Below are 26,164 nucleotides of genomic sequence, written 5' to 3' on the forward strand. Positions count from 1 at the left end.
GCACCAGGTCCATCTTCGTGGTCTCTGGTCCAAACAACACCAGCGGCCATCACCCTGCTGGCTTCACCCTTGTGACAGCAGGCTCTGACATCCCTATGTGACTCTTGCTTGAGGGCAGGTACCTGAGGATGTAGGGAGGTGTTTTACTGAGTTTTGTGGAGACCATGCTTAGAAGGTCCCTTTCTCCATAGCTAGAAAGCAAATGCCACTAAATGCAATTCACAATCTCCTTCTGTAAGCAGCATTTTCTGGGTGTATATTTTGTAACAGAGGGATGCTAACAGGAATGCTGTAGAACAAAGAACAAGCTATTTCTAAATTTAAAGGAAAAAAAAAAAAAAAAAAAAAAAAAAAAAAAAAAAACAAAAAAAACGGAGGGGAATAGAGCTGCAGAAAGCAATGGCTTTCTCCATCCCAATGTACACCCTACAGTTAAGAAAAAAAAGGAGTGTTTCCACATCACACAGAGAAAGAATTAAACCCAAACCTAAGTATTTCCTGCAATACAACTTCTCAAGACTTCTTGCTGCCTTCTCCAGTTTTCCCTGGATATCACTTTGCAGGGGGCAGAGACTTCTCAGATGAATATTCAGGAGCAAGCAGCAATTCAAAGACATGATGTGATTGGAGACAAGGATCACACCTTGTTTCTGTCAGAAATACAGGTTAAAATGTACATATATATTCAGCTACAGATTCTCAGCAAAAATTCTTATCATAAAGTAAATGTCTTGAGAGAGGCCCAAATACTTGAGCCTAATGCAAATCCAGCTTTTGAAGCTGATGGGAAGATGGGGTTGGTAGGATTTCATTCATTCTTAGCCTTAAACCAGTTTTCATAATAAGTGTGAAGCTAATCATATCAAATAACTGTAGTAGAAAGACGCTTAGCACATATAATCATCACCACATTCCTGCTTCATGATTATAAAGCTGCTCATTATCCAGCCCCACGCTACTAAGGAAAGTTGTAAGGGAAGACCCCTATTTTTTTCTTTACTAGCCTGCATTTACTTAAATGAGTAAACTTAACAGTTAAAGAGTTCCTCCTTAAAGTTAAGAGGAAACTTACCTAGAGTTTAGTCCCTGAAAGTCTGAGTTGTTCTAATCTCACCGTTTTTTCACCCCAAACATGTGCAATAGCACCTTTACCATTTCTTTATATAGAATTATTTGCATCTGTCTTTTGAAGTTTCAAAGAAAATATCGAGCAGAAAACTCTCTTACTTACACTTACATAAATTTCTAGCAGTCCAACTTAAAAGACCTTTATTTATTACAGTCTTTAACCCATACTTCTACAGGAATACTTTATAAATCACTACCTTTTCTCTCCACCCTAGCTGGGCATGTGGCTGGCCTAGAAAAGGACTTGTGGTAACAAACATGCAACATTGTGCTACAGCCAGACCAAGTAACAGCAGGAGAGAAAATACAAAGTATTTTGACAACAAACACAACAATCTCAGCTTAAAAAAAAAAAAAAAAAAAAAACTTTGTAACTCCCAAAGAACATCTACTTAACCATTCCTTGTTGATACACATACAAAACCAATTTCTTACTCTAAATAACTCCTCAAATTAGGCGACTCTTCCTGCACACACATCCACATGACCCCAAAGAAAGCACGTACTGAGTACAGCTGGGTTCCCAAATTGCTACCTTTCTTTCACACGGGAACGCCGGTGGCGCTGAGATGTTAATCCTGTACTGGGAGACGTGCTCCGGTTCTGCCACAATGCAGTCAGCCGCTGTTCCCAAAACCTGTGCCTTCCAGTTCTCCCTTCAACCTGAGTTCCAGGCCAAATAAAAAATAATCATAATAATCATTCATTAAAGTAACTAACAGATTGCCCACATACTTCATATGATAAATAAAACGTTTGTAATATAAATTCTCCCTTCGGGCCCACACTGCCTTTCCACTTGCCTACTTTGTATAACCTCTTCCCATACTGGGATTTTTCAGATTAGATAACGCCAGTGTGTATTTTAGCCTAGACTCCAGTACAACCTCTTCATCTTGGAAGATCTGTGTAGACCCATGGCAGTGGGAGCTGATAATCCTTTAAAAAAATAAAAAATAAAATAAAAACAGATAAGGTTTTTGATCCTCAGATGATTTAAGGAGAACTACACTCATAGCATAGTTCATTTTTTTCTGCATGCAAATATGCAGAGATCATGTATTTATGAAGAAGCATTTTAAAGTACATAATTCATACACAGATCTTCCCTGCCTCAAAAATAAAAGAAAAGGAGGAAAGCAAGGAGACTGATAACATTATTTGCTTTTTCTAACATACAATAAATTATAAAGTCTGGTATTAACATTTATTTATTAATAGAAATTTAATGTTCACTATCATATTCCTTTCTCATACGATGCCTTCAGCTATCACAGATACTGATGGTCAGAAAGCACCCATTTTTCTTGGTATTGAACCTATCACACGCTGGAGCTTAAACACAGCTAATAAAAATTCCTGGGCTACTCTGATGAAGTGCTCGCAGCTCCCATTTTGCCATTTCCACAGAGCCTGAAGCTCTCAGATTCTTTCTGCTAAGTATTAATCCATACGCTTTATTTTGTCCTGATTTTGACAACACGTTAAGTACCATATACTCTCAAAAGATGGTTTCAAAACAAACCAGCAAACAGAATTTGTTACAGGAACCTACCAAGCACTCTTCTTGATGGCTTGCTCAAATTGCCCTGCACAGCTAAGTAGGCAACTTGCGTAGGTTAAGCAACCAATTATTTTGACTCTGATCAAACATCCAGCATTGCATATACCCAACATTGCAAGATACAAATGCTGCAACACCACTGTATTTCCAGAGCACTCACGGAGAGGGAGACAAAATGGTGAAGTGTGGGTTAAATATGAAGAAGATATGGTGTTTTGCTACAGATTGCTGTTAAGTAGCAGGCTTCAAGAAGTCATGAGTAGTCTCCTGATCAAGAAGAGAGAGGATGAAGCAATTAAAGGACTGTTAAGAGTGGACTATTCAAAGCCTAACATCTTCAAGAGAAGAAACAGCAAAAAGGTAGCTCTTGTATGCAAGGGAAGTCTCACTGAATCTTGGCTTAGTATTTGTATTCAAACATGTACCGAATATCTGACAAATGGAAGCTCATCCAGGCCCCATCAGATAAGCACAACACCAAGCTTAGCTACTCCACCTCCCTCACAAGAAAGCTGTTCAGCTCTTGTGCACAGGGTCTCCTCCACAAAATTGGGGGCTCATGGCCTTCAGTCCTGTCAACCAGTTCTTCTACCTACAGTTTGTTTCTCACAGGTAACTTTTGCTCATGTTAAATGAGTAAAGGCACATGTGAATCACACACGATTTGTCACTCACTGACAAAATCAAGCTGACACAAGGGTCTGTCAGCTTTGCAGATCAGGGAACGCATTAACCAGGTACCAAAATAAACCAACTGACCAGCAAACAACAATTTGGCGGATTGCCTCAAGTCATTGTGTTACAGGAAAGAGAGAGATGAAATACTGGCAGAGGAAGGGGCCAAAATGCCCACTTGCAGGCAGGACTGGTCCTTCTCACTGGGCAACCTAGCTATCCTCCTAGGGTAATGGGATGAGGCTCTCTGAACACCAACATCCACAGCAGAGCTCTGGCTATGCCCTTATTTCTGAAGATGCTCTCAAAGGAGAGGTATCACTTTCTGACCCACCACCCTACTTGTCCATATGTCCATCTGGAGCTGCAGGTTCAAGTAGACTAGAGACATCCAGTTACAGGTATCCAGCTCTGATGCCTGTCAAAGAGCAAGACCCAGTAAGTGGTGTTAAACAGCTACGCAGGAAGAGTTTTCCTGCCTCACTGGACTCTAATGAGGATCTCACTATCACTTCCTCGGTCGTTTTTCAACATCTTGCTGTCAAAAGGTCATGAATTTCAAAGATGCCTTCATTTATCAGCAAATGCAATAGTATTCACAAGCTATTACTGGAGGAAAAAAAAAAAAATAGAATACAAGATGACCTGTCATACTCTTCATAGTAAAATGAGATTTTAGGAGTTGGCATTTCTCAGGCTATCCATGAGTGCGAGGATAAAGTCACTACCCAGCATCAAAATACAGTTACCTCCAAGGCGTGAAGGAGCAACCGCTCCACACGAACGCTATGGGATTGTTTATAAGAAGGGAAACGAAGCTCAACTTCTCCAGCTGAAGCTGCGGAGGAATTCAAGGCAGGCAGAAAGTAATTATTCAGCTGGAGTTTGGCCAGGACGCTGGAGTTAGCACTGCTATTCTTGCAGCCTGTGTCAGGGGACCATGCAATGACCACCAGTGCTGTCTACTGAGTCATCAGCGCCGCTTCCTGCAGGACCTGGGCTCTCCTTGGAAATCTCCCATTTCTGTATTGACCAAGCCCATCCCCAAGTCACTTTGGGAACACGGGACAAGGAGGAAGGGCTCAGAGTATAACTATTAGTGTCACTTTCAAGAACAGTAAAATTTACATGGATTAAAGGGATGAAATCTTTATATATAGTAAAAAGGATAATTATAATGAAGGCATCTGTCTAGCTGGCACCACCTACAGCAAGACCTGCAAGCAGTAATTGTACAATAACAACATGGTGTTTAGTGTGAGGTTTAGGACTTTCTGCCAGAAAACCTAAAGCATCCAGGTTGTAAAACACTGTAATAAGTAGGTAATCCCCAGCCTGGCGTCCAAGTTACTGCCCTAACCTGTTCCTTATGATTATAAAATGTCTCAGTGTCAGCAGGTTCACTGTGAGTCAGAGCTGAAATAATAAATGGCTTATTTTCCATCCTGATGGAGGAAATACATCACGGCTCATTGTGGCTCACTTACTGAGGCTGTTTTTTTTTTTTTTCTTTTAAACAGGAAAATGTAAAAATAACCAACTCATTCTGTCTTATTGCACTTATTTTTGATTAACAAAGCCCTTATTACAATCAAATTAGAAAAGAAAAAGAAGCATGTTTTCAATATGGTCTGCAAAAACAATACCTTAGGAAAAATACACAAGAAAAAATACTGCCCAAACAGCCAAAGAATATGAAATTTGTGACAAATAGCCTCTTTGCCAAAGTGATTCCACCACTTCACTCCTGTAAACAACTGGCTGCCTGAGCTGAGGTAAGGATCGAGGCTCTAACCTCGCCTGCACTTTTGCTCCCAAGAAGTTGCCTTTAATCACGTTCCAGTGCAACATGCTCAAAGCTACTCCACTGTGTATTGGCAGAGTCAGGACCCCTGGCTGAAAACTCTAGAGGAAAGGTGCCATCTCTTGCTTTGGGTATTGCTACCAAGCAAATAGGGCCCTACTTCTGGCAGGTCTGCCCATGCACTGCTTAAAAACTTCACTGTAGAGTATGAAAAGAGAGATAACACACCAGCATCCCACAAAATATTCATCCCTTACCTAACACAGACGTACATAAAATGGCAGGAGTACTGCAAGCAAGGTGCAATGAGTCCTCACACCATTTAGAAACTAAAGGAATCATAACCAGTAGAAGAAAATAGGCATCGTCATTCTACATACTTAGACCAGAGGCACAGATGTATTAAGATGGCTATTTCAAGTTCAAATTCACAGCATGTATATTTTATACATATACACAGAGTAGCATATACATAAAACCCTTAGAACAAAAGAGTAATATAGAAAAAATAAAAATAACATAGAAAAATCAATTAAAAATACACATCTAGATAACTTAAGTAGCATCAAATAAAAAATCAATAAAAAGAGAAAGAAAGAAAAATACAAAAAGTAGTAGAAAATACAAGTAGACCAGAAGTTGCACAAACTGTAAAAGGAAAAAAATCTGGAGTGAATATCATGAAGACAGCCCTGATGGATATTTCCCCTGAGCACAGTCTCAAAGAGACTGCATATTTGAAATACACAATAAGTGACATTAGACATTAAAAAATGCATTCTTATTTGTATGAAAATAACACTTATTGAAAATATAAAATTTCTCCAATATTTCATTGTAGTGGAAAAATGATTTATTTTTTATGCATTATGCATAAAATAACAAGCTGTAAATTAATGCTGTAGACCAGAGTATGAAAAGCAAATGTTAATTCCCAGAGCACCACTGCTATAGAACTGCTAATCAATAACTACTAAGTTATTTAAGACCAAATGCCAAATACTGTAGCAAAAAAAAAAGGGCAGATAAAAGTACAAAGTTTCTTTTAAAGGGTTGTCTCTGGACTGCAAAGTTTTTAAACATGCAGTTCAAATGTACAAATGAACCATTTCAACAACGCCTTGCCTGTCTTTTCTGCAGCCTTTTACGCATGCTTTGGTAACTCAAATTTATCATGACCTTTAAAACCACAAGATCCTTTGGGTAACCGTGGTCAGGACTCAGAGCTGCAACTGCAACAGGCAAGACTTTTTCTCCCCATGCACCCTTCAGCATGCCAGGGTCTGCCTGTGAGCCATGCAGCAGTGCTTGGTTCTACCCCATGCTGCTTTCCAGATTGAAAAAAAAAAAAAAAGTCATTAATAATTCGAGTTGTGTTCTTGTGCTATCCATCAGCCCTAATTCTTGGCAGCCCCTCACGCAGCTACTTAAAAGGACTAATGGTCTTGCGATGGAGTCATGGGACTTTGACTCACGGCCCCAGCTTCAGCTCCAGGTTCCACCGTGATGCCTCGAGCAGTCCCAGCCTCTCCTCCTGCCTGTCCTCCTCAGCTGCCCCCTCACTGCCAGCGAGGGCACCGACATCCCACTCCTCTTGGGCCTCCCTAGGCTTCAGACTGGTTTTCTGTAAGGTGTTTGGTGGAGCTTCTGGCACATTCAGGGTTGCTCCTCTCAGCTGTCCTCCATCAAAACTCAGGTCAAAATGAGTGAAAATACCAGCACGCAGAAGGCTGATCTACTCAGGCTATGCAAGCACAAGCCAAGCCATGGTTTCCTACAGACTTCAGTCCCTCCTCAACAACACCCCTCCACGGGGCCACAAAGCCCCCAGCAGAGCTCAGATGCCATCCCAGGCATGGCCACTTAGCTCTTGATCTGATTTTTTTTTTTTTTTTGGATGATGTTTTATGACAGTTAGCCATAATAACGAATATTAGAGCAACGAGCACAGAAGTTGGATTCATTACTGCCTTATGACTCATTAAAAAAAAAAAAAATCTAACCTGAGTGAAGTTTCCATAATTTCAGGGCCACGTTTTGTATCTGAGATACTGTTCAAAAAGCATTATAAATCAATACAGTTTCAATAACAACACAGGGATGCACAAGCACACAGTATTTAGAATGGCAAGAAATGAGGTTTTACAAATATTACACAGATGGGTATCAATTAGTGTCTGTTTATAATTTTCTAATCCTTTTCACATTTTGGATTTCAGTCCTTAAAAGTACAGAAGCATGTTGCATTTTAAGCTGCTGGATTATTTTTATTCCTGTTTTGGCTAATGATGTGAACAGATCCGTCCAATGACACTACACAGAACTACTTCTGCAAGCAAAAGTCTGCTCTTTTCTATTGCACACCAATAAGAGCAAAAATCTCTTCCTTCAGACACAAATATCATGGAATATAAATGTCTAAAAACAAGATTTGCAGACAGACCTTGTATTGGACAACTAACAACACCTGAAAAAAGCATATATGCTTTGAATTACACAGGCTCCTGCTTTGACTCCTATTGCTATTTTATTTTCTGCCTTTTCTTAAATATGATTCACAGCAAGTTACATTCCCCTTTAATTTCAGCTTGTTTATAACATTCATTTGATTCTAGATCTTTTTATGTTTATTATTCACTTCTGCATCTACAATGTTATTGAAGAGTTCATGCTTCCAGGTAAAGTTTGTATTTTTTCCTGAACTAATAGGAAATCCTGTAAGATCTTATTGTTGCAGTTTTTCTCCATAACAAAATCTTCCATTACATAACAGGCTGCGTACCTTTAAGATATTCCTTTTCTTTATGACACATGTTGTCTTCTCTTTAGAAAGAGAAACTTTCCTCACTAAGCCTCAGCAAGAGAAAGCAGGAATTTACAAAGTAAAAAAAAAAAAAAAAGAGAGAGAAAAACAAAAAAACAACACATCTCATGCCAATCCCTATTTAACTCACTTTTCAAAGTTTTCTCATTTCCTCTGTTGCCCTTTCTTATAAACACCACAACCAAAACACAATTGTTTGCTTTGATTTTCAAAACTCTACTGCACCCAAACATGAGGAAATTTCCCTGCAACCCACTGAGGTTACCAGTATTTTATAGCCTTTATCCCCGTACTGAAACCATCCACTCTGCAGGCTTTCTAGTAAGCACAAAACAACTTGCAGTTGAGATATTTCTTACGTCTGTCCCAGAGGCTGGACTGACAGACGTCCTGGCCATCTCTGGCTCAGGGAGCATATTTCTCCCCATGCAACCAGGATGCACAGCATATTGTATCCCATCTTACTTTCAAATGGAGAAGGGGGAGAACGCTTGCAGACTGCAAATATGGGAAATTATGCTATTTATTTGAAAAACAGCTTATGCTATGTGTAAATGGTGTGGCTGGGCTCTGTCTTGTATGAGACCTGAGCTAAGGCTTCCTCGTGCTGGCAGGCCAAAGAGCCGGGTGCTGGTTAAACCCCATGCAAATCCCATCACCTTTCCAACTCTTTGGAGGAGCAGGCTGTTGCTGCAGCATGTGACACCCATTACTTCTCTACAGACTAGGAGATTCCTGCTGTTTTAATCCTTCCTGGAGAGCCTTCCTTCTTCCCCAGTCTTTCAATGGCCTACCCAAAGCTACTGTGGTATGGACAAGCACAGAGCTTGGTTTCCAAATCAGTTTGCCAAAGCACAGCCTGTACGAAGAGAAATGCAGAGGTTTCTAAACTCTCAATATCTGTGTGACAGGGCAAATGGAGCCCATTCCTCATGGAGCCAAAACACTTAAGTCCTCGAAACAACATGGTCTGAGATACCATCTTAGTCCTATGCACTCAGGACTACAGGCTTGAATTTGACACGGTTGTTTTGTCAGCAATTGAAGCTGTGTCCCTCGGCCTTTTCCCTAAACTGATGGTGTCTCATAATTTGAGCCTGAAAGGACTTGTGGGGATGTTCACAAGGGCTGCCTCCTTTCTAGAGGAGTTACTCACTATGCCTCATGAAGTTTCACCTCGTGGACAGTGAAAGCAAGAACCTGCCACCCTTCAACTGCCTACAGAAGGATCCCAAACAGACCAGCCTCTTAAGCCAAAAGAAGACTATATAACCCTCGTCATATTTAGCTGTCTTCTTTCCCCTTTTTGTCTAACCAAAGGCTTTCCTTGAAACATCAAGAGGTCAACGCATGGGAAGGACCAACTAGACTTAACTGAAGGCAATTTCTAGGCTTTCTAACTACAGGCAACCTCAGAAGGAGTTCAGAAGAGGACTGTGGTCTCCACACCAGCTAGCTGATCAGAAGCACACAATAAATCTCTATGTCCCACTATGAACCTTCGACATTCCTAAGAAATTTCTGAGAACCACATCAGTCTCTCACACAACAGGTTTCCCTCAGCAGCAACACCCATAATCTTCAGGTCACCAACAGAAGATGAAAAGTTGTATCTTAGATGTTAAATGAGATCTATTTTTCTGACCAAAGCTACCTGTGTGAACATTCATGCAAGATTTACACAGAAGTGGAAAAAAAAATGTTATCAGGGGAGGAATATTCAGGTCAATATGGACACATTTTGCTACTCTACTTCTATACTTCATGTAACAAAATTCAGCGTAAGAGGTACTTCAGCAGAGCAGCAACACAAGCAATAAACTTGGTCAGAAGATTCTGACAACAAAAGTGCATGCTGCCTCCTGATTTTTTTTTCCCTTTAATTTGAAAGGAATTTTCACGTTTCAGTATAGTTCAGATCAAGCTCAAGATATTTCTGGGAAAAGGCATGTTTCCCACAGCAAAGCTCATTTCTCTGTCACTTAATAGCAACAAACGTAAAGCCTTGGTTGGCAATTTCGATTTCTCCTCTGCATGATTCATTTATCCCTGGGATAGGCCTGAGCAAGGGATTCTCCCAGCGCAAGACAGACTAATCAAATTATTTCAAGTCAGTCAGGTATTTGCTTTATGCCAGCCAGCCCCAGTGGCAAAATCTCTTGTAATAGCAGATCTCCCAACGTTAAGAAAAAATATTCATGGGCTAAATGCGAGCTTAATCACAGCCAAGAGGCAAAGCTCCTACGGCCAGAAAGACATAAATGTTATCCTTGTCTCCTTCTCATTCATAATCTTTCACACTGCATTGGAAAGTAGCTCAGAGGGTGCAGGCATGTATTTCAGCTCATACACTTGACAGAGAGACCACAAAACTCACTCCCACATGCAAAGCAGCACTGCTATATTGCATCCCAGTAGCTGGCACAGAGAGGCCAGATTTTTGCAAGGTACCAAAGATCCCATACTATCCCATCGTGACCAGGACTGTGTGACAAACCCAAGAAGGCTTGAGACTTCCCAGTCACATCTGAGAGTCCTCTCTGAGGGTAGGTGCCCACGTACGTGGATCCAAACATCCAGAAGAGCCTTCCCATTCCTTGAGCTCCAGCGAAGAAGGGAGACAGGATTCACATCACTCACTCCAAAAACTTTGCAGGTAAAGTTGCTGCATGAGCACACATCACTAGGTCCCCACCAGGCACGGCCACCAGCTACTGGGCACCGCAGGATGGATCACCCAAGAGCTGGATCGTGGAAATGAAATGTCACCCTGGCCACCACCACAAATGCAGCAGGTGAATTACTAAACCCTAGTGAATTACTATGCCCTGCTGTTCGTCAGAACTGGAGCAGTTTGGAGATTTCCACCTCAGAAGAAATCTCTGCAGCCATGGCACTGCCTGGGGCCATAGAAGAGCTCATGTAAGTGGCCTGAAGACCTTGCTGTGAGTTGTATTTTATGCAAGCGTCTTTTGGTGCTACTTTTACAAGACATGTCTAGCTAAAGACACTTCACCTGTTAAGTGTGACTTCTGGTGCATATGTTTCTTTCTTCCCAAAGTTGATGGCTTTTATTTCATGCACACAGAACCTCCTGAACACCTGAAAGTTTACCAGCCTTTCCCCACCCCATACCACAGGCTCTAAAAGATACCGAGAAGCATCATGACACCACCACTGCTGCCATTTCATACATTCTCATATCCAATGCAGAGGGCAGTCACATGCTTGTGTTTATACATCCCATAATACAAGGCCACTATTTATCAATAAATGCCTTGAGGTGCAGAGCAAAGCCCAAGCAAACAAAATCTGCTAGAAAAAATAGCAACAGCAGTGGCCTGGGAAAAGAGAAATGAGGATTCTGCAGAGATGGTCCAAAGAGCAAAAGAAGGGGCTGCTACAGATATTCAATGAGCTGGGTAATGAAGAAGGAGGAGAATGCAACAAAAGTAGAGGCCCAACTTATTTAGGGGAAAAATAAAATAAAAAACAACCACCCTTTAATTCAAGGCATTAAAGAACGACTTTTAAAAAGCACACAAAAATGCAATGTTTTGCTCAGTAAATAACTAACCATTGGAACCCATGGCTGCAGGATAGCTAGTGGAAAATAACTTGCAGTGATTAAAAAGGGATTAAATGGATTTTATAAACAACAGTATCTGTTGTTAAACATGCTAAAATAAAATTACAAGAGTTAATAACCCATTTGCTTCAGGGCATAAACTAATCCTCTTCTAAGGGTAGCAGAGATCTGCCTGCATGTCAGCTCAGTATCTGGTACAACAACTCTTCTCCAAAGGCGAGCAAGCTTTGCTCTTAATTCCTGGCATTTAAAAACTGTCCTTCTTGCCTGAAAAAGAGAGCATGCTATTGTTCAGGCCTTCAACTGACCTCACATAATTAATTCTGCAGTTTACCAGATATATAATTCCCTTGAGGGGCAAGGGCTGAAATGCAAGAAAGGGAGGAAAATAGTTTAATTGCTACATGCTTCAATATTCTACTCTCAGTTTCTTCAAATATAGTTTGTCAGGGCACTCAAAACAAGTGCAAGAGATAAAATTCTTGTAAAAAGCTTAAGACGTGAACAAAGCACAAAATCTATTAGTACTGTTTGGTGCAACAGTTCACCACCCTTATCAGTTTATGAGAAAATTAGATCTTTGGGAGAGATAGCAAGGGAGGGTTTTTAACATATTAGAACAGAAGAATTTACTCACCCTAGTAATAATTAAAGCATTATCTAATATCATAGCCTGTCCTCAAAGGCAGGATAGAGTTGAAGTACAAACCCCTTGAGATTCTGATTCCACCCCTTTCAATTCCCAAATCCCAACCCATGAACCTTACTAACGGACTCGCCGGTCTCTAAAATAATTGCTCCTGGACAAAACACAAGATGAGACATGACACGCTCAACGCTATGCTGTGGTTATGACTTTTCAGTTCCAAATGCCAGCTTGCTCTTTCCCACAGGGAAGACAGCCACGTGCTGGGGACGCTCCTCCTCCGGCTCAGGAGAGCTCCTGGAAGAACAAGTCTTAGCATCAGACATACAAAATTCAGACCACAAGTGATCCTCCTTAGTACACTGCCAGGCTACCTTCTCCAGGTCAATATGTCTACAACTTCATTGTTATTAATATTACTATTAATATTAGTAGTAGTACTACTACTCCTACTTTTTTTCTTTTTTAAATGGGGTGCAAATTACATCTGGTTCCGTTTGGCAGTCCCATGGGTCAACATTTGCACTGTATTTTCAAAAAAGGACTTCGCAGTGGTCCACTTCAAGATACTAGCAAGCCAGATCAGGTGTGCCTTCCAAGTCTCAGCAGAACAAAGAGGCTGCAAAATTTGGCACTGACCATCCGACAGAGCAGTATCAGTGCTGGAGCCATGTGCTAAACTGATAACCAAAGCAGGGGATATGAAATGCCTGCAAGGGGAAAAAAAAAAAAAAAAAAAGGAGAAAAAAAAAGCTCTGAAATTCAAATTAGTTTTACAGTGAAAGCAAACATGCTGTTTCAGACCACCGTATGTATGTATTCCCTCTGCTCCTCTACTGCTGAAACAGCAAACCGTGCATGGCAGATGGCATGATTCATCTTAAAATTACTCTAGCAGCATTCCCTCTATTAGCCTCCAAGGAGTAAACTAGGATAAAAATATTCTGCATGTTAACTTCAACTAGGCTGTTGTCATGAGGAGTCATCAGGTCAGTCTACTTGCTTATTTTGCAGAATTTTTCTTTCAATCAGCAATAAGCGTTGCGTATGGAGATACCACGTACTTGTTGCGCCTCTCAGGAGTTAACGCAGACAGGGGCAAGAAGGGAGGCAACTGAGGGGTGGGCAGGGGGGAGAGGTTGTTTTCCCACAGAGAAGTAAAAAAGTACAATGAAACTCAAGCCAGGAGCCACAGTACATCATACTAACAACAGCACCAGTCATTTCTGGCAGGTTGGGATAGCTGGGATAAGAATTTACACCAGCCCAGAAGCTGAACACAGATCTGCTCAAGGCACGCTTCTGTGGTATCGTTCTGCTTTCACCAGGGATGGGACACAAGTGTCACAATCGGTGTCAAGAAAGCCTCACCAACCAGCCTGCCCCAAAAATGCAGTTACAGCACCCTGCCATCCATCCCCCTCCCTCACATGAAGGGCTGGAGCCAACGGTGTGACTTCTTCCAGAGAAATACTAAAACATAGGAAATAACAAATGTAGTTCCCAGATGAGGGCTCACTCACAGACCTGTTGGATACAATGTCTCTGACTGAAACTCCATCCCTCATTTAGAAAAAATCCCCATGCACTTAGGAGATGCTTTAGACTATGCTGACAGTACGAAAATTCACTGCTGTGCAGCACACGTCCCCAGGATCGACTACTGCAACGTTAATTGCCTGGACTCCGGGCCCCAAGCTAAAAAAGCCCTTCCAAAATAAACAGTCCATAAGAACTAATTTATTTTTTGCTCCATCAACAATATGTCTCAGCCAACAGAAGCAGAATATTTTGTGTGCTTTAATACTCAGGTTAACCAAGGAGGGGGTGAAGCCAATAACACAGTTAGCCTCATCTCTGGGTAGAAGGTGGTGAAACTGCACTTAATGCCATCTCTTCAAGCAGGCGTTTTCTACATGTGTATGCCCTACACGTCAGCCTCATTGCATAACCTGGTTGTGCAATAATTGCAAATTCATTTACATCTTCATTTTTGTTCCAGTGTTCCAGAATGGGGAAGCAGGGAGGACCATCAAATGGCAGGAGGAACTTTGCAGAATTCCTCTCCTCCACCGTGGGCCAGCCCCAGAAGGATGCCCTACAGAGGGCTTGGACACACTGGGAGTAAAACACAACTGCTCACCTGGAGCAGACATCTGGAGCAAGGCTTCAGGAAGCAACCTCAAAGCAAAGGATGACTTCATAGCATCAGCAGATGACTGGTGTTGGCTTGGACTGCAAGCAGAGAAGATTATGGTTTCTCCTTTTAATGCTTATTGCTATGTAATTGCCATAGAACTGTAAAGAAGAAGTAGGCAAGAGTGCAGTATCAGGTTTTCATAGACTAAACAAACTGGATTATTCAAGAGCGACTCAAGTTTCCTAACAAGCATGGAGCACTCTGCATTAAGATAGCATCTACTTATTTCTCAAAAATCAATTGCAACAGGCTGCATTTTAAAATACTGCCTTAACCTCCTCTCCTGCCATTTATTTCAGCAGCACATTTATGGATTTACTACATTTGTGGACAAGGGCATAATGCACCAGCAGCACCAAAGACCAGACCCTAGACCAATATTGCTGCTCCGCTAGCTGGAATATGCACTCATGTTGTATTAGGAAATGTTCAGCTCTTGCAACAAAGGGCCATAAAAATCTGACAGTGCAGTTCTCCTCAGAGGCTGCACATATTCCTCAAGGTAGAAGGGAAAATAAGGTGGGGGGAAAAAAAATTCATCATCCCATTTCAAACAAAAGTTAAAGACTTCACCCCTCTCTGGCACTCTCTGAGTTTTCCAAGCATCGTGTCACCTGCACGCAGGAGTGCCTCCAGCTCCACCTCAATGCTGGCCCAAGGATGGCAGGACCAAGACACCATAACAACTACACAGAAAAGTAAGTTGGTCTGACTTAAACATGCAGTCACACTATGGGTTTTCACATCTGAAAAAAAACAATATATATATATATACTTATATTTATATTAGGGAGGGGAAGGGAGTTTTTGGTATTCCTTTCTGCGCTATAGGCTTCTAGATATTAATCAATGCCTAAATTTATCTAGCTAGCTACAAAATATTTAGTACAATTTTATTTATGTTTGAATTACATAACGTATTTTGATCAGTCACACATGAGGCTGTGTCCTCATCCTGAATTTCAAATGCCTTGTTGTTGGACCTGCAGATGCATCAGTAGAGCAGAGCTCAGTCACAAGAGGTGGGGAAGAGGCAGGACAAGTGCAGCAGAGGTGTCAGGGATGGAAACACTACAAATAACTACAAGAGACCTTAAAGACCATCTAGTTCCAAACCCTTGCCATGAGCATGGATGCCACCCACCAGCCCAGGTTGCCCAAAGCCCCATCCAGCCTGGCCTTGAACACCTCCAGGGATGGGGCATCCACCACTTCTCTGCGCAACCTGTGCCAGTGCTTCACCACCCTTTGAGTGAAGAATTTCCTCCGTATGTTTAATCTAAATCTACCCTCTTTTGGCTTAAAAAACGAGGTAGATTTGTCCTATCACTACATGCCCTGATAAAGAGCCCCTCCTCACCTTTCCTGGAGGAAAGTAATAATACACCTGAGAGAATTTGGTCAATAACCACTTATTTTTTGATCAATATTTCATCAAAAATATGATCAATAAACACAATATTTGCAGCATGGATCTTTCCCTTCAGCACAACCCTTGCTCTCCTTGGCCTGGACCTCAGAAGCTGAAGCACCTCAGCAAAAGACAGACGCAGCAGCGGGGCATCCTCCTGAGAGGCTGAGGGATACATACCCTAACATCTTTGGATAGTGTTATATATGGTGAATTACTACATATTTCTTGCTGTAACAGGAGATTTCATTCCTCCTGCTCACACATGAACAACTAGAGGAACAGCAGCACACCAGCCTGACAGATGGAGGCGAGTGTTCGCGGGACAGCTCCAACAGGCTCATCTGTGGCATGGAGCAGCCGCTGCATCACGGCTCCAGCACACACAGAAATCCACACAGCAGCATCCAGCCAGGGCTGGGGCAGCAGCCAGGCCCCAAGCTTTCCCCAAAAGCTGCCAGCTCGCACCTCCCCACCTCTTCACGCCTTCCGACAGCAGGAATAATCCCTCTTCCCTCGGCCCACCACCAGGATGCCTTCAGAGCTGGGTTTTCTGGGAGAAGGGGCTGTGGGGGCTGCAAACAATTTCATCTAATTTGAAAGTTCACATTTGAACAGAGTATTTTTGGAAAGAGAAATCAACACGTTAACAGCAAACGGGAGCACAGAGCAGATAATCCTTTCACATCCTGACAGCGGAGAACTGCGGAGGCCTGCTATGAAGCATCTCTGAATAACAGCGTCTTCATTTTTTGAATACCTAATTAAGAGTTTCTATATATTGCAAAGCCTCGCTATAAGATATAATTCAGTTGGCAAACACCAAAGATTTCTCAGTCTGTAAGCTTTTGGCAATCAAAATTTAAATCTGAATATATGTGCAAGATATGTACGGCACAGGTACTTTATTTTTTATTCTAACAATTACATTCAAATTAGGATATTAACTTGAATCGGTTTCAAACAAATGCAAGCTACAGGCAAATCAGCCCCCCCATCACCACAGGAGTAAATTTTTGGATTGTTAATATCCTTACTCCCGTTAGCTGCCTCAGATACATTCAAACACACATTACAGAACAGCATCCAAGACGAAACGAGTTTTGCTTCAATCTAAAAACACTACAGATGCCAGAAGACAGCACCAGCTCGGACCTGAAACTCACACATGCCAAAAACCATTTGCAACCGTGCTAATTCATATTATGGGAACTGAAAGGCAACTCTGTATAACACAATGGGCAACAAATCCATTCCTTTAATTTCAGTCGCCAAACTTTAATTAATTTCCAGCCAGGCAAACATTAAGCATTTCTGCTGATCTTGCAGGATGTAAGCTCATTTGCACAATAAATGCGGTCTAACAAGTCACCACATTTATAGCGAGTTGCTTCAGTCTTATCTAACTGCGTAGTTTGAAAAGTCAGTGATGGGTAAGTGAAACTCCACCCACGTCACAGTTTCTGGAGTTAAGTGTAAGAAAACTGAAGAAGTTGTGACTTTTTCATTGCTGCAGACAGCATTTGGACAATTAAAGTCCATTCTCTGAACTATGCAAACAGTCCTTATTAAGGAAGCAAAAAAAATTAAAAATAAAAAGCATACGATCTGCATTTTCATTTTTCCCCATAAAATGAATGTCTGTGCTCCAATGCTCCGGAGTTCCCCTTCCAAAAAAAGGCAAAAGCAAAACATCTCTGCTGCCCACTCACAGTAATTGCCAAAAAGGACAACAACAACAACAAAAGTAGAAAAGTAGATTTAGGAGACTTCAGAACAGCCCTGGGTGAAAAGCACCTGTGCTCACTCACTGCCCTCCTCCTCTCCAGCATTAGCGGTGCTGCAGGACAGCAAGGCCCAACCACCAGTCACATCTCATTCCATAAAGTTTTTAATTTCCTGATTTTTGGGTGTGATTTAAGAGATCTCACTCTGGTACTAACTAAATTAAATGTAGCGCCGGGGATTAAGCCTCCAGCATTTTTAGAGGGATATGCCAACATGCAAGACACAGAGTGCTGCCCCCTTCATCCTTTCACATCCTGATGCAGGAGATGCACGGAGGCCTGGCATGAAATGGCCTCTGAATGACAGATACCCAGAAAAAATAAAGATGCTCTTTATAAAATAAGAGCTCTTTATAAGAGCTCTTGCATATTACAAAGCAGAGGTAGCAGAAGGTATTTAGTTAGCAAACACTATAGGTAAAGGATACCTCTGCTTGCGAGCACCAATCAAAATGACAATCAATCAAAAGTCAAATCTGAATAGGTGCTATTTTAGAGTATGGCCCACACAGACATGCTGTGTTCCCTCAACTATGCATGTGCCAGGCTTCAAAACTTAAACTACACCACAGAAACAGCCTTGACAAAAAGCAAAAGGAGCCCCGCAGGCTCACACCAGCACACAGTTAACACGTCGGGGGAACACAGGCTGCTCAGTTGCCACCACAGCCATCCCTGGCCCGCTGGCGTGGAGCAGCAATAGGACCGAGAGCATTTCCAGCTGTGTGGATTCCTAGCATTCCCAAAAATTTGCCTTCGAACACTAGAACAAGAGAAGACTTGTACCTTGAGGCTGAATTAACTCTAGAACAAGAAGTGTTTGCAAACAGGACTGTAACATCATTGATACCATGTAGCGATGGTCGATGCCGTGAGCAACAACAAGCTGCCTGGGGCAAATTGAGCGCGGCCCTATACTTCTTCAGCAACTTTCTGCAAGATGCAGCAGCTGTCAGAGTCCCAGCAGATTTTCAGACTTTTCTCCTCTGGTCCCACGTATCACAAGGGAAAGCACTACTAAACCTTTGCAACTTACTGCAGAAGTGCTTCCACACTAAATAAGCTCACCTCCTTAGATATTATTTGGTAAAGATCAGCAGCCACCACCAAAATCTAAGCACAATCACAAGGCCTAATGAAGTTCTTAGTCTGAGATAATCATCAGCACAGTAAAGCAGTTGACTTCATTCTTTTTATTCCTCCACCTCCTACAGTAGAAACGGAGACCTACCAAGAAACAGCACAATACAGCTGCTGCACTAACTGAAGATGTTTGCACATTACAAACTAAAGCATAGGAATGAAGCAGCTTTGTTTGATGAACACACAGGAGTAACATTCAACAAATATATTTAGAAATAACTTAAATGTGAATAGTACTTGCCCTCAGAAGTGAACGTAATTCATGCTGAAGCTCTGTGCAGCAGCACAGATGCCGTTTTTCAAAATGTGACTGCCCTGCACACTTCATCCATTTCTGTAGTGCAGCCTTTCATTATGAAAAGCAGTATTCCCCTGTATTTAAAACTCACTTTGGCACACCAAACTTACACACAGAACACTACAAAATTCATTAAAATATTGGAATGCAGTGCCATACGCTTAACTATAGTTTAGCTGCAGCCACCAACAGTGAATGTGAAGTTCTCTCTTCATAGGAATTAACAATAAAGTAAATGTATCCATCTTTTACATATTTCTGAAAGAGGAAAACAAATTATTTAATGGGTATCTTTAATTTATCTTACTTTAGAATTCACTACTCAAGGTTACAAAATCATTTCCATGAGAAATCCCTGTTTCAAACACTAACTTTCTCCCAAAGCAGAAGGGGCTGAAGTTTGAATCTCTGTAGGCTGTGGCCACAGCCCTACATATTTCACAAATCTGTGGCTGCAAAATGTCTCATCATTTCTGCTCCAAAAGCTGAGCACTCTTTTTGCAAAATATTCACCAGTTGTGTAAACAGAGTGGCATATATTTAGGTAGCATTATGCTTTGGAAATTGAAGAAGGTCTGAACAAACATCTCAAGAGTACACCATTTCTGGAGTCTTATTAAAAATATATACTATATATATATAAATTGCCTACTTTATTGTTGATTATTATATTTAATAAAAAAATAAATAAAATAAAATCACCTAACCATCTTTATCCTCTTGTACCATGCTGTTTCCCCTTTCTATCCCAGGCAGCAAAAGCCCATTCCCTAATCCACCAATTCCGCTGACCTCTTGTGAAGTAATGTAATAAAAAAGAAATAATGACATTAAGAACGAAGCCAAGTATGTCGTAAGGAGTACAGTGGCAAAGAGACCAGTTGCCTTGTTTTTGTATTGAACTTCTTCAAAGCCCGTCACTTCAGGAAGATTTAGTTCATTGTGTCAGTACACAAAGCCTCTCAGGTGCTTTCTTTTGGCATTTAATCTTGCCCATAACCAGACAAGAAACTGAACAAGCATTGCAGCAGTTCCAGTAAATACAAGACATGCAAAAAAAATTAAGAGTATTGTCAACATATAATTCAAGGCCTGGACTGGAAGCTCAAAACCACCTGGGATGGATCGCCAGGATGCATCACAGCAGGCAGCGCAAGCCTGAAAGCAGGGGCAGCAGCACACAGGTCTAAGGACAGAACAGGCTTTATCCTTCAAGTGAGGTTTAAGATCAAAAAGGGCAAATATAGATGGAGAAAGAGAATTAAGTTTAAAAGGAACAAGCCATGAAGGGTTAGCATGGAGCTTTATCACTAGTTACGAGGGTGCAGGCACCTTGCAACGATTAAGGTGAACTTTCAGCCGTGAACCTTTTCCCTTACTAAGCAGGATTCAGGCTGGTGACTCAGAGGCAGGCGGTGAAGGCTGCCACTGAGGACTGATAGTGGCAGCGAGCAGGTACACGAGTCACCAAAAGTAAAACTCACAGCTGGATGAGTAGTGGCTGGAACTGGTCTGGAAGAGAGATTGCAGCAGCTCACACAGAGCAGACACAACTGCATCTTCCAGGTGCTGAGGCTGTAACCAGTGCCGTATGTAAAAAGGCATGGCTGTGAGAGGATTTACCTGGCAGAACCCATAAATAGGAAAGCAAACACATGGACATACCTATATGCACACTCATGTGTGTTGTATGCATGTGTAACACAACGCTAGGGGTCCACAAACCTCCTAGGAAAGCATCTGATCTACTACGCTGGGACAGAGTTAAATACCCGCAGGTATGCAACCAGCACTGAGGGAACACCGAGCAATTCATCAAGGCAGTCTTTAATTAAAGTGACATCTCCACGTCGAAATAGAAATGTGCAATAAAAACCTCACTGAGATCTACTTCTTCCTCTTCAACTACTTGAGCTCTACACAAATTTCTCTGATTTAAATTATTCCCCAATCTAGAACCAAAAACTTTTGGCAGCCATGAAGATCACTCTGGATTTCCCAGAGCCTCCCAATACTTGATAACACACGTGCGGCTTTAGACTTGGATATACCACACCCCAGCGCTGATTTTTCATGGAGGCCGATTCACTAAAGAGGAGACCACAGAGCCAGTCTATGGTGAGGCCACCCGAAGCTCCTTCCCCACACCCGTTTTGTCCTCAGACCTACGTCCATTCATCCTTCTGCAGCTCAATACCATCTATCATCTATACTCCTTCAGCAATGGCAACAAATATATTTGGGTGATCAAGTTTCCTCAGGACTAGAAGTCAAGGAGGTGTAAATGCACGTGCGGCCTTCACACCTGCCGCTGGGAAAAACAAACACTGCGGCCACCTTGAGATGGGAGCCACCAAAACCCTGTGTTTTCTGCTTAATGAAGACCTCTGTCCAAACAGTCACTGCATGTAGCCAACATAATATTACAGGTTGTGGTTTAAACATATTTTCAATAGGAGGCTGAAAGCCTGAGGCCATTCAGGAAAGTTTAACTCTGACGGCTCCTTCACAGCAGAGCGCAACCATTTTGACATAAAGCAAAGACATCATGAAATATACCCGCCACAAAGGCATTTCATTTCTTGCTTATGATGATCAGCCAAAAAGTTATCAGATTTGAGCAAAGGAAAAGTTATCTACGGCCATGATGAATCCCATTTGGGGACTGCAAACTGCCCTAAGCCCCACGCACAGTCTCCCACTCGCACAGGTAGAAGAAAACACCGCTTTCACTTGACTGCTACAAGACAAAAGTTTCATTCTTCCATGCAACTTTCACAACAATTTCTTAGTTATCTCAGAAACAGATCTTGTTCTTGCTTCAGCCTTCTCTGAGCAGCACCGCTCGCTATCGGCACTTGCCTACGTTCACCCCTGCGGCAGGTCTGGCAGGGCCCAGCTGCTGGGCGGGCAGCCCTTGCTCCCCCAGAGCTCAACTGGGTTTTTTTGGATGTTTTGTTGTGTTTTTTTTTTTTTTTTTAAATCAGAGTTTGTGCTAAGAAAGTCTGGAGTAAACTATTTTGCACATACAGCTGAGAGCAGTTTTAACTACTTCAGTAAGCTAACAGTGAGAATTTTATCTTACTACCTTTACCACCCTTATTTAAGATGACATTTCCGCTTAAAAGTTTCAGCTCAGAAGAACTTGGACGCTATTCCGAGCTCCCACCAGATAATGTCAACACCATTGAACTTCTTTATTCAGCAAAAAAATGCAAAAGCAGTTCAACATCAGATATTAAGTGGGGGCCGTGCTGATTCACAAGCATTACAGTAGGCAGCTCTCAACTTCTGGGTGACGAACGCAGCCCTGCCACCAGGCATAAAGTGCACATTCTGTTACAAGTCCTCGTGTATTTTATGGAGTTTGTGTATAATCTGAAAGGTGCCTTGTTTACACTTACAAATACGCAGGCTCCAACAAGACGAAGCTTTATTTAGGAGGGAAAAAGCAGAGCAAAACAAAACATTTTCTTTCTCAGGCTACAAAACACCCACACACCACACACCCCAGGCACCGACCCGGTGATGCTCCAGCTCTGAGGGGCCGTGGCCAGCTCCATCCCTGCTCCGACCTCAGCACCCACAGCACCAAACCCACGCAGCATGGAGCCAACACAATCCAACACAGCAGCTTTCTGAGCTGCCTGCCCATAATGTGGCCATATAGAGGCCTGAGGGCAGTGTGTAGGCTGCACGTGTGTGTTTTTGGGGTTCCTACAGCGTCCTGCCACAGGGTACAGCCATCCCAGGACTGTGCCAGCACCAGCTCTCCCCACTGCAGCGCAGTGTGGGTGCATGGGCATCGGCAGCACCCGCTCTGCCAGGAGGAGGTGTGCAAGGCTTGTCAGTGGCTGAAGCAACACAGGAAGAGGAGCAATAAAATAAGAAACACCTAATAAGTTAGGCAGCTAGCAGAGCTCCCGATGTGCCTGCTTGAACTTGGGAGTTCTCTGCTCTGATTTTAGTTTTGTTTGTTTTCCTTTCAGTTCTCTCCGACTCGCTCTGCAAAGGCACTCGAGGCGGCTTGCTTTATTTCTGACAGACTGAAACACCACTGGAAAAAAAAAACAGCGTTTTCAGGTGACAATTTACTTTATCTAAAAGTTGTCAGCTATCAATCATTCCCCTCCTATTAAGCCTTTTTCATGAAAGATGTCTTCAGACAATTATCCTTTAAATTTTTTAGTCAAACACATTGATAGGAACTAACAAATTACTTTTTAAAAGTCTTAAAAGCCTTCAGCTGACAACGAGTTTCAGATCCATCTGCATTTCCCTAGCAGGGTGCTGCCCCCCCCCGTAAAAACATGACGTTGACGAAAATCTGACGTAACAATCCCTCCTAGCTGTGCATGTAAAAATCTATATAAATGCAGGATTTGACTTGGAAAAAAAAAAATGCAAATATTACAGATACTAGAAGGTGAGGCGAGCAAAACTCGACGACCGGCAGTCCGACTGCCCTAACTGGAGCCAAGTCAGGAGCACAGCAGCACAACACGCCGATCCCACGTTCGGCACACGCACCCTGCACGTTTGCTGCCATCCTTCGCAGGGAGGAGGAGGAGGAGGAGGAGGAGGCTGTGCCTTCGTGCAGGCAGCGGGAGCTCGCTCTGACAGCGCTCTCACTCAACATCGGGGTGCCGAAAAAGCGGGCGCTCTGGGTCTGTTGTGGGTGGATTTGGGGTAGGGGCTGGGGAGAAGAGGGGCTGGGGGTGGTGGTAGGGGGATGGGGGTGACACGGGGATGGGGGTGGACACCACCACGGTGGGTGCCCAGCCCCAAGCAAAGTGTCGCCGAGCTGGGCAGCGCTGAACCCCCCCCAGCACAACAGGTTCCTCACCACCGGTCCTCCCTGCCCCGGGAGCGCACAAAACCCCACAAATTAATGGGAAAGCCGCTCCCGCACGCCGACTTCAGCACAGCCACCCAGGCAAAGCCAGCTTACTCATTAAACGCACGGTGTTTCTGCAACCCTTGTCCTGCCCCTTCTCCTTCCCCTGCCCCGTTTGCCTCTGCCCCAGCTCCCCGGGTCCCCCTCCCAGTGGTGCCGGGCGGTCCCGGGGGCGAGCAGCGCCCCTCGCACCCCGCCGCACGGGGGGGGCTCAACACTGGCAGCCCCCAAAATCCCCCAAAATCCATCCTCTGTGCCCGGGGCCGGCGCCGTGACACGGCGTGAACTTTTGCTTTCGGCGGGGCAGGGCGGAGAGGGGGGGGGGAAGGCGGAGAGAGGCGAGCCCCGGCCCCCCCCCGTTCCGCTCCCGGCCCCGGCCGAGCCCCGCGGGGGGAGGGCAGAAGCGGCTCTTTTTTTTTTTTTTTTTTTTTTTTTTCCCCCCCCTCTCTTCCTTTTGGGAATAAAATAAATGAAGCGCGGTGGGATAAAGTGAAACGGAGCGGGATAAAAGTGAAACGGAACGAGAGGAGACGAAATGAAATAAGTAAAAGTAAATAAAATCAGACGAAATAAAACAAAAATAAGATGAAATAAAACACGTTAGGGTAGAATAAAATGAAATACGATCAAATAAATTAAAACAAGAGGGGGGAAAAATGAAATAAGATGCGAAAGGCACGCGCCCGCTGCAAAGCGGGCGGCGGGCAGCGCAGCCGGCGTGTGCGGCGCCGAGCACCCCGCAGCCCCCCAGCCCCTCGGGGGGGTCCCGGCGGTGCCCCCAGCCCTCCCCTCACCTTCCAGCCGGCCGAGCTGTTGCTGTCTCCCTTGTCCTTGAAGTAAGGGACGCTCTTGACCATCCACTCGTAGATCTGCGAGAGGGTGAGCCGCTTCTCGGGGGAGCTCTCGATGGCCTTGGTGATGAGGTCGGCGTAGGACAGGTTGCCCCAGGCGTTGCGGCGGGACGAGCTGCTCTTGCGGGGCTGCCCGGCCACGGGACCCGGCGACAGCCCGGCCACGGCCGCGGGGGGCACCGGAGGCACCGGAGGCACCGGCCCCGGCGGGTGGAGGCGGCAGCCGGCCTCGGGCGCCGGGAAGTCCCCGCAGCGGCAGGCGGCAGCCTCCGGGGGACCGGCGGGGGGCAGCGGCCCGAAGTCCTCGCTCTCCTCCAGCAGGCTGAGGTTGCTGATGAAGTCGGCGCCCAGCGCCCCCGAGGCGGCGGCGGCAGCGGCGGCGGCGGCGGCAGCGACGGCTGCGGCGGTGCCGGCCGCCCCCTCGGGCTGCCCCCCGCCACCTCCTCCTCCTCCTCCTCCTCCTGCTCCTGCTCCTCCTGCTCCTGCCCCGCCGCAGGACGGAGCCGGGCTGGAGGTGGCCGAGCTGGGGGGGTTGAAGTCCGGCCGCGGCAGGGGCCAGGTGCAGGAGCGGGGCCGCGGCAGCGGCTCGAAGTCGGGGTCGATGTCCACCAGCTGCGGAGCCTCGGCCATGGCGGGGCCGGGAGCGGGAGCGGGGAGCTCGGCGGAGGCTTTTGGGGTTGTCGGGGGAGGGTTTTTGGGGTGGGGGCGGCTCAGCGCCCCATGCAGGCTCCCGGCGCGGCCCCGACGGCGCGGCCGCCGACTCCCGGCGCGGCTCCGGCCCCGCCGCCCTGCCCGGCTCCTCGGCGGCGGCAGCGACCGACTGGAGCGACCGCCCCGCGCGGGCCCGCCTCCAGCCTTCCTCCTCCTCCTCCTCTCCTCCTCCTCCTCCTCCTCCCGGCGGGGAGGGACCGGCCCGAGCCTCGCCAATGGCAGCGCCGCGCCGCCCCCCGCCGCGGGGCGGGAGGGTGCCGGTGCCCCCGGGCTGCTCCCGGGGGGGGCTCCGTGTGTGTGTGTTTGCCTGTGTTTTGGGGTTGTTTTGGGCTTATTTTGGGCTCCCTCCCCTCGACGGGGAGCGAGAGCCCTTCAGCTCGAGAAGGAGGCGGCAGTCGGTGCCGTCCCGGCGAGGTGCGGAGCCCGAGGGGGGGCGATTGGTGCGGGGACAGTCCCCAGGACGGCTCCCCAGGGGACCCTCGCCCCTCCTGTGGCCGCGGCCCCCCCGGCCCTGTCCCCGCAAGGCAGCCCCGGGCTGGACGCGCTCTCGGGGCGGCTGCCGGAGCTTCGGGGTGGGCTCACGCGAAGGTTTGACGGGCTGCGCCTCATTTCTGCCCCGTACTCATTTCCCTCCAG

At 44.8% G+C, this 26,164-nt stretch overlaps 1 protein-coding gene across 1 annotated transcript in view; it reads right to left on the reverse strand.

Moving 5' to 3' along the window:
- The window catches only part of FOXO1 (forkhead box O1), a 63,982-nt gene extending 38,322 nt beyond the window's left edge, over window positions 1–25,660 (reverse strand). Inside the window, exon 1 of the mRNA XM_082779642.1 lies at window positions 24,761–25,660. Within this exon, the coding sequence (XP_082635768.1) occupies window positions 24,761–25,447 (687 nt within the window). The 5' untranslated portion in view covers window positions 25,448–25,660. The remainder of the gene's footprint in view (window positions 1–24,760) is intronic.
- Between the last annotated feature and the right edge of the window lie 504 nt (window positions 25,661–26,164).

The sequence above is a fragment of the Aythya marila genome (assembly GCF_965140915.1).
Source record: "Aythya marila genome assembly, chromosome: 1".
NCBI classification, from domain to species: Eukaryota; Metazoa; Chordata; class Aves; order Anseriformes; family Anatidae; genus Aythya; species Aythya marila.